The sequence below is a fragment of the Buceros rhinoceros genome, unplaced genomic scaffold (assembly GCF_000710305.1).
Source record: "Buceros rhinoceros silvestris isolate BGI_N320 unplaced genomic scaffold, ASM71030v1 scaffold34702, whole genome shotgun sequence".
Lineage (NCBI taxonomy): Eukaryota > Metazoa > Chordata > Aves > Bucerotiformes > Bucerotidae > Buceros > Buceros rhinoceros.
In genome coordinates, this window is record NW_010401244.1 from 4,058 (window position 1) to 12,637 (window position 8,580).

The window sequence follows — 8,580 nt, forward strand, 5'->3', positions numbered from 1 at the left end:
CAGGAATAGGAGAGGAATTTGTATTAAACCACTCAGAAGCTCAAATTAAGGGAAAGCCACCAACTGGCACTCCATGACAGTCTCAAAGCCATTAATATACCACGCCACGACGGCAGAAACACGAAGGCCTGCGGTGGTAAGAAGGTCACTTGGCCAGAAACCAACAGGTGAGGGGGCAGCAGAGCAGGGATCTGTGGGAGGGTGGCAGGACACTGCCCCGAGCACAGCCTGCCTCCTCCAAGATCACGGTTCGCTGAACTGCTGTGTCTGGCTTCATCAAAACGTGCTGTGGAGCCCGTACAAGGGGTCATCTGTGTGCTCAGTGTCAGCCAAGGCAGCTGCAGTCTAAACTGCTCCGAGGTTTTGTTCTCGGCAGTGAACCCATGCTCCTTTAGTACACCTTGTAGAGCACCACCTCACCTAGGAAAGCTCATCCACCTTCTCTTTCACTGCAAAATGACAGGACCACCCAAAGATCGTGACCTCTGCATCTAGACCACAGCCATAACAACCCAGTGAGAGCTGTGAGGCAAAACAAGTCTTAGCTCTGAGGCTCGGAACTCAAAAAATTAGGCAAAAGATACTGAGAATTCACAAAAAGGAGCAATTTTCTGCCAGGCTGGTGGTCAATGAGCTTTTGCTAAGCAGCGTTGACCCAAAGCTCCTCGCGCATCAAACTCAGGTAGTGACACAATTTGCGATGACACCCGATGATGTGGGATGGCACCCGTCTACTTGGACTTGAAATCTGCTGAGACATTTTAAAGATGCAGGAGGAGATCAAGAGTTTCCAGGGATGCCTCAAAGGCCGAGCTGAGCTGAACCTGTGAGAGAAGAACACCCTGTCTACTGAGGACGGGTAGTGCATCCCCAGGATTTCAAACTAAGGACAGGATACTGGGAAGGCTGGAAAGGGTCAAATAAATGAGCTGCTTCCGCTTTTAGTCAGGAGGTTTGTGCACAAAGCCCACGTTCACGCACTGCTATTTATTCCGTGTGCGTGGCTGCTTCGTTGTATGCACAAACCTCCCTATTTGTATCAGTTTAAAGTGCACGTAGGGCGCATCTCCTCAGCTTCGGATCCTCCGGTAGGCAAAACCAGCACATCCTCTGAGCAGCACCCACAAAAGAGGAACTGATTGTCCACTGAGAACCACCTGCTAGTGCAAGGCAAACCCACAGACCACAAGTCTCAGTGCTCAGGCTCCTTCAAGCCCAAGGGTGAGTTAGAAAATGGGGTTTGAACCTTCTCTTGGGGCTCTCTGAGGCAGAAGTGGTAGGAGTCAGCCCAGCGAGGCCAAGGGGGGATGTCTGGGGCGCACAGGGCTCGGGGAGGAGCTGCTGCCCTGTAGCTGGGGTCCACCCGAACATCAGGATGCTAAAGGGGCGTCTGCATCGGGCAGAGGGGATGGTACGCTACTGCCCCTACCCTGGGGAGACCGGCAACATGCACTGGCTTCTTACTGGGGATAACTCAGCCTCTCCAGGTCTCCTCAGGGCAACGTTCTCATGTGGACAGAGGGTCACCAGAAACAGGAGGCTGAGATGCTGGTATCGGAAAGCTTCCATCCATCATTACACCTTCTTTTTGTTGATTGCTCTAGCACACTCCTGTACCTGAGACTCTGACCCCCAACACCTGGGCACACTTGCTGAGACCGACGATGACTGCTGGCAGCCAAATATGAAGAAAGAGTCCTTAAACACTCAGCAGGTATGTGCTTAGACTAGCTGATAATCTTTTTTTTCTTTTTCTTATTTTAGTGAGGTGGCAGCAGTCGGTACCACATGTCACACCACTTTATCACCTTCACAGACCTGAACCAAACTTAACCAGACGCACCCAGAAAAGGCACGCTGAAGGCCCTGCAGTTTTGGTTCAGGGTATTTTAGACATTGTTTTCACACAGTCTTGTTAACACCCATTCTAGTGTAGGAGGAAGAGTCTGCATCCCCGTCCCGCATACAGGAGAAATGTGCTCCGACCTAGAGTCCCTAGAGCATCCCTAACGCGTGGCGTGTTTCGTGACAGACAACCCTTATCCCGGCCACTCGGGGGAGAACCATTTTTTATCCCCTAAAGGCATCTTTATCCCTTAAAGGATAAAGCTCCTCTGATGCTTTCAAGCCTGATAAGCGGTCAGGGTAGGAACTCAATCCTTTAATGAGTTCTTCAGTGGCTAATCCAATAGTTTCGTGACTGGGACTCGCTGGTGAGGTACCGTGACGGGACTGGGCTATTCACTGTGAATACTCACTAGGACTGCAAGAGATCTGATCTCGTAACGCGTTTGTTCAGAGAAGAGTGCACTTAGCCATAGGAGGAAAAACAAACAAACTCATTACCTCTATGGACCCTGGATCTACTTTGACAATTTCTCCTGTGCTGTTGTCATTGCTAAGGTTTGGTGGGCTGTGTGAAGGTAGCCGTCTCTCTTCCTTTAAGGCATGCTCCAAAAGTTTCTTATTCAAGATCCTGGCAGCATTTTCTGTAAGTGTGTACCCTGGAGGAGCAGATAAGTCCTGCCTGATGCTTGTCACCTCAGTCCCTTCTTCCTTTTGTGTCTCTGTCCCCAAGCGGAGAGGACTGGGTGATCTGCCACGGGCATTTGGACATAGCTCCTGCACCGGCGCCAGTTCTGGTCTGGGTTCTGCTGACCTGGACCGGCTGCTAGACCTGGGGCATTTTTGGAAGGTCTCGTGAAAGATGGGGCTGTGGTCAATAATGTTGAACAAACTGGAGAGGCCGTCATTGATAGTGGTGTGGACAGGACTCTCCCTCGTAGTAGTTGACCGCGCCCAAGCAGACTCGCTGAATCCTTTCTGAGGTGTGCCAGGCAAAGTCCGGTTATTTGGCTGGTCTGATTTGGGAAGGATTTTTCTCTGCAACTTTGGAGAGCCATATTTGGGAGAGCAGCATGTGCGTTCAAACTTAGCCTGGACCTTTTCAATGACGGGGGTCACTTGCCTGCTCCTTAGGCTTCTGGATGGTGAAGAGACAGGCGTGGATCCCCCCTTTGGTGTCAGACACTTGTGTGGACTGCTGGTGATACTGCGCAGGGTTTCCGTCTGCAAGCCAACGCTGATGGTCTGGGTGGTCTGCGTCCCCGTTGTTCTCACACCGTTGGTTTGACACGCGGTGTCCTTAAACTGAGGCTCTGTTGAGTTAGAGCGTATTGCATTTCGAACCGAGAAAGCGACCTCCTTCATATCATCACTCATGTTTTTGGACATCTCCAAGCTGTGCAAGGGTGAGGCAAAGCCCACGGTAGTGCAAATAGGACGTTCGATGGGATGAAGACCACTCTCCAGAAAATCCTTGTGATGTTTGGTCAGGTCACAAGACCATCTTCCAAACATATCCGAGGAAGCACCTTTTGTCTCAGCGACATTCCCCATAGCTTTGGTCACAGAAAACAGGAAGTCCGGCTCAACCTGGTTTTTCCCTTCACTGCCAGCTATCACAGAGTTATCAAACCTACGGACAACCGGTGGGCTGTGAAAGACCCGAACTCCCATTTTTTCGGTTATACCGTGATTCCTTGTTGGCTGCTTCTGGCAGTGCTCGGGGCTGGTCATGGTGTTAGTTGTCATAGTCACACTGGTGGTGAGGTACCATGATGATGCCTGGAAGGGATCTGAAGCGGGATCATTCCCGGCTTTCCCCATTTCTGTCCTTTCTGCCCAGCCTTCTGCAGGCTTCTCGGTAGCCCCACCATGGTTCCTAGCGCTACTGTAATCCCAGTTTTTGTTGAACTCCTCGATGTATTTCAGATCATCAGGAGACAGGGGAGGGGTTATGTCATCTTTGCTGCTGGATGAAGGCAAGTTTTTTTCTGGCAGAAATGGAGAAATATCCATCAGGCGCTGAAATTCGGACATGGAAGAAACGGACATCGCCCTGGAGAGAGGAACACAACAGAGTCACTCACAGGCTTGGAAACTCTCACAGAGAGACATTTTCAGCAACAAACAACTCAGGAAACCCAGCTCTCACTATCTGCATATAAAAAACCCCACTTTAGCTCTCCCATTAAGGTTCCCTTTTATGATCTCTGAAATAGCTGTGAAACGCAAGAATTCCTGATGTGCCATTAAAAGCACCAAATGGTTTATCAATGGCTCTTAATTTACTGCTTTCTCATGGATTACTGCGTGGCCAATGTCTGAAATACGGAGTGTTTCAGAAATACAGCACTGACAGAGAATGAGTGCTCGTGACAACACCAAGCATGCTTTTCAAAAGCAAGTGTCGAGGTGGTGCTGAGGGATGTGGTTTAGTGGTGATCTGGCAGTGCTGGGTTAATGGTTGGACTCGATGAGCTTGAAGGTATTTTCCAACCTAAATGATTCTGTGATTATCAGAGTTGGCTTAATGAGGTAAATCAAGCAGGGTGAGGATTCATCAAGCACCAGGTTTTATATGCCAGTGATCTGGAGGACGCTGTAAAATCACACTGAGCACCAGCTGCAGTCAGGGCGCATCTACATTAGGGAGCCTGGTGAGATCAGGAGTGCATTTTTGAAGCAGATCTCCTATTCAGATGCTCTGGTTTGCATGGGGGGCAATCTCAGAGAGCACGGACTGAGTTCCTTTGGGATGAGAGTGAGCTGGAAGGCGCTCTCCAGAGCACAGCTACTGCACTCTAGGGTTCCGTGGGTATTCAACCCATGGGATCGGACCAGAACTAGTCCACAGCAACACCTGCCTCACCTGCTGGGCATGTCAGCAACTCGGCACCAACGGTGTCCCTCTATATACCAATGTCTACAGCTCTGCGCTACGTGCTACGGTAGGCTCAGCCTTCAGTGGAAGCTGCAGCTTTATGTACTTTCATACAGTTTGATCTTTGGGCGCCTCAGCTGAACATGGCCCAGGTCGATCAGAGTAGAACAGAAGCATATTGAGGCAAATTGACCCCAGGGTGCCTCCACTAACCTGCCCCACAGGCCGCTTAGGGGGCACCACGGCTACGCCCCGGGTCTGTGGTTGGGGCACCAGAGAGCTGGAGCTCTGGCAGTTGAATATTTGGTGGGTTTTTCCTTGCGAGTTTTACTCACCTTTGAAGATTCCCTTTGTGTGTTTCTTCCTCCTGAAGAAAAACAGAAACAAAGGGGTTAAGGTACCTCTGAACCTGTTGTGGCATTGACTTGTGGGTATTTTGAAGATGTCCCTGCTCAGTGCAGGGGACTCGGACTGGATGACCCTTAGAGGTCCCTTCCAACCCAATCCAGTCTGTGATTCTGTGGTTCTTTACTGGTTTGGACCGTGTATTCGTGAGTGAATTGGTTCTGTGGGGGTAATCTGCTCTGTGTCAGAGACCGAGATGCGCCAAAATAAGAGATGAACCAGGGTCCTTGGATGTAAGATTTCATGGTATGTTTCCTAGGAACCAAAAAATGGCACCGGTTGACACTCATTAAGCCAGCTGTATTAATTGTGGGAAGACTCTCACTTGTTTCAGAGGGGGAATACCCACAGCTTGCTAACGGCATGAGGATGTTTTTATGGCTATTATTTCCCAGTGACAATTCCCATAAGGAGTTGGGCTTTTTAAATACACACTTCTGAAGCAATTGCTCTACAGTTACGATTTTAACTGTTTGCTTCTATTTCTAATAAACTGGAGGGAATATAAAATAGGATCAGGAAAAAATGAGTATTAGTACCTATTACTTTTATTCAACTTCATAAAATCAAGAACATTACCAACACAAAAGTGTATTTCAAACTGTGACCATTCAAAAAGAGCACCACTTAACTCAGCCAGTGCCTTTCTGATATTTATCCAGCCAGAGGATAAAACGAGAGTAAACTGATGGTCCTTCACTCTGGTGCAAGTCTGGAATAATGTTGGTGGCTTCAGTGGAGTTTCTGCAGAGTAAATCTGATCTAACTGATGAAAGGAGAATCAAGGTGAAGGCTGGATTCCAGACCCTTCACCAGTTTCGTTGTCTGTCTTTAGAGCTCCTGGAGCGTGTCCAGAGAAGGGCAGCAGAGCTGGAGCAGGGGCTGGAGCACAAGTGCCCTGAGGAGCAGCTGAGGGACCTGGGGGGGTTGAGCCTGGAGCAAAGGAGGCTCCGGGGAGACCTTCTGGCTCTGACAACTCCCTGACAGGAGGCTGGAGTGAGGTGGGGATCAGTCTCTTCTTCCAAGTAACAAGTGACAGGACGAGAGGAAATGGCCTCAAGTTGTGCCAGGAGAGGTTGAGGTTATCCCTGAGGAACAATTTCTTCCCCGTTGGGGTTGTGCAGGCGTGTCCCAGGCTGCCCAGGGCAGTGGTGGAGTCCCCATCCCTGGAGGGGTTTCCCAGCCCTTGTGTCGAGGTGGTGCTGAGGGACAGGGGGCAGTGGGGACCTGGCAGTGCTGGGTTTATAGTTGGACTGGATGAGCTTAAAGGTCTTTTCCAACCTAAATGATTCTGCAATTCCATGATCCCGTGACTGACTTCCACTGCAGTCAGTACCACACAGAAAACACAGAGGAGAGGAACAGTCAGCAGGCTGCAGCTGCCTCTGTGTATCCTCACTTTGGCTGTTCATTAAACTCCAATCAGTCTCACTTGAGCAAACCCTCTGTGGGGAAATGCCTGTGCCCAGGTTTCACTACAGCATGCTTTGATGGACAGAAGCTATGCAAATATCACCAAGGACCAATTCTGCTGCCAACATGTTTGTTCATGGTGGTAATGTCTGAGAAACAGAAAGGGGAAGAGACGACTCCCCGCTGAAACGTCAGACTGAATTTGAAGGGGAAAAAACAGCAGTCAAAAGTAAACACAAACCATAGATCCCTGACATCGGTACCGACATTCTTCACACCAGCGACCCTGGTCCTGCAGGGAGCTGCCCCTTCTGCTGTGATCTCAGGGCAGGTACTTTGAATAACTTTCATCTCATCTCACTCACTCGTGCTAACCTATTTAGAAGACAACCACAACAGCACACCCAGAAGCGCCTCTCCACAGCACCTACCACTTTACAACCAAAACACAGCCCAGTTCCCTCACATATATGTCGATACTTACAGCTGGAAGAGATGTAAGACCTTCCAAACCAGTACGTTTTGGCAGATACAGTTGTCATATATAACAGAAATGACCACAAGGTCAGGCAATCTGTGGGACCTTTAGGCTGGCTCCCAGTTTCTCAGGTGATTGACACTGGTGTAACCAGCTCATAAGGAGGGAATCTTGTCGATACCAAATTCACCACTGGGTAACTGTAAGCAGAGCCTGTGACACACAAAATCTCACTTCCTACGGCAGGGATGTTGACATGAGAGACAACACACCGGCTTGATAAAAGGTAGAAGGGCACGTACTTCTGTTAACCCCGTCAGGAATTTCTGCCGCTCCAGCTGCCGCAACCGGTGCTCGTCAGACTCGTCAGGAGAATCCAGAGACAGCGACTCCAGAAAGAGGTTTTCTGTGGCGCTGCACCGGTCGCTCTCCTTCAGCTTGGACAGTGACCGATCGTCAAACTGAATGGCGTCTGAATCAGAGTAGGATCTCGACCCCATCGGACGAGGCACGTGGAGGTTCCCCTGGGTCGTAAATGGCCGAAGGTTATTCTCCTTCTGCTCACACAGAAATCCACTTCCTCTCCGCGGGCTCACTTCTTTCTGAAGCTGGAGACGAGGCAAATTAAACAGAACAGCAATTACTGATGTAGCATTTGGCCTTCTGCAGAAGCCGTCTCTCCCCAGAGCCAGGCAGATGAGCACTAGTCGGTGATTTAAAAGCAATCTCGATAGGCATCATCATAACGCAATACATACAGCGAGACAGGTAAAGGCTCAGGGGAAGGGGAGCAACCATCAAAACAAATCCATTTTCCCTCTGGTCAGCATTACGAAGCTTGCACTTTTATGTACATCACTTGTTTCCGGAGGTGGAAAATTCCGAATAACCAAAGATAAAAGCTCTGTTTTATAGATGGTCGATCCCTAATGTGTGGCTAGAAAGCTGACGATTAGCGTTGTCGAAGGGATAATTTGGGTGTGCAGACCACGTTGGAAGAAAATGTGTCGTTCTAGAAGGGCCATCGACGTGATTAACTCTACACTTTGCAAAAGCTGGGTGAAGAGAGGGCGCACCACTAGTGAAACTGCCAGTGTTGAAATTCGGTTATGTGATTGTTGGTGTATTTTTTCTAGCAGAAATTGGAACTACGAAAATATGCTACTTTCCCAGGGAAACTTAGCGGCCCGAAACCAGCTGTGTGGGAAATATTATCTATACTGGCCTTGTTTTGGTAGCTTTAATCACAACAACTCACCACGTGGGGTCTAACCCCTTTAAACCAATTATAGTGCTTTAAGAGCTGTGTGCTGTCTGTGTAACAGAGTCACCATCCAATCACCATGTAGTTAGTCGAGTGGACAAGAGTCTATAAATTGGGATGTAATGTAAACAATAAACGAGTCTCACTGCACACCACATTGGCGTTGGGAGTGATTCGTTCCAGCTCCGGCTACGAGCTCCGTTACGTGTCGCGACAGTGATCAGCTTCTCCTTTGACTGGAAATACAGCAGGATAGATGAAGGCATCGTCAAACGGGATGGACGCCAGCAGGAA

The 8,580-nt window shown here is 49.3% G+C and overlaps 1 protein-coding gene across 1 annotated transcript in view; it reads right to left on the reverse strand.

The window, feature by feature from the left end:
* MTCL1 (microtubule crosslinking factor 1) overlaps positions 1–8,580 on the reverse strand; it is a gene marked incomplete at its 5' end in the record, with an annotated part of 16,445 nt that overhangs the window by 3,895 nt on the left and 3,970 nt on the right. The window contains 3 exons of the mRNA XM_010132210.1: positions 2,347–3,901; positions 5,062–5,093; positions 7,325–7,630. Coding sequence (XP_010130512.1) covers positions 2,347–3,901; positions 5,062–5,093; positions 7,325–7,630 — 1,893 coding nt within the window. The remainder of the gene's footprint in view (positions 1–2,346; positions 3,902–5,061; positions 5,094–7,324; positions 7,631–8,580) is intronic.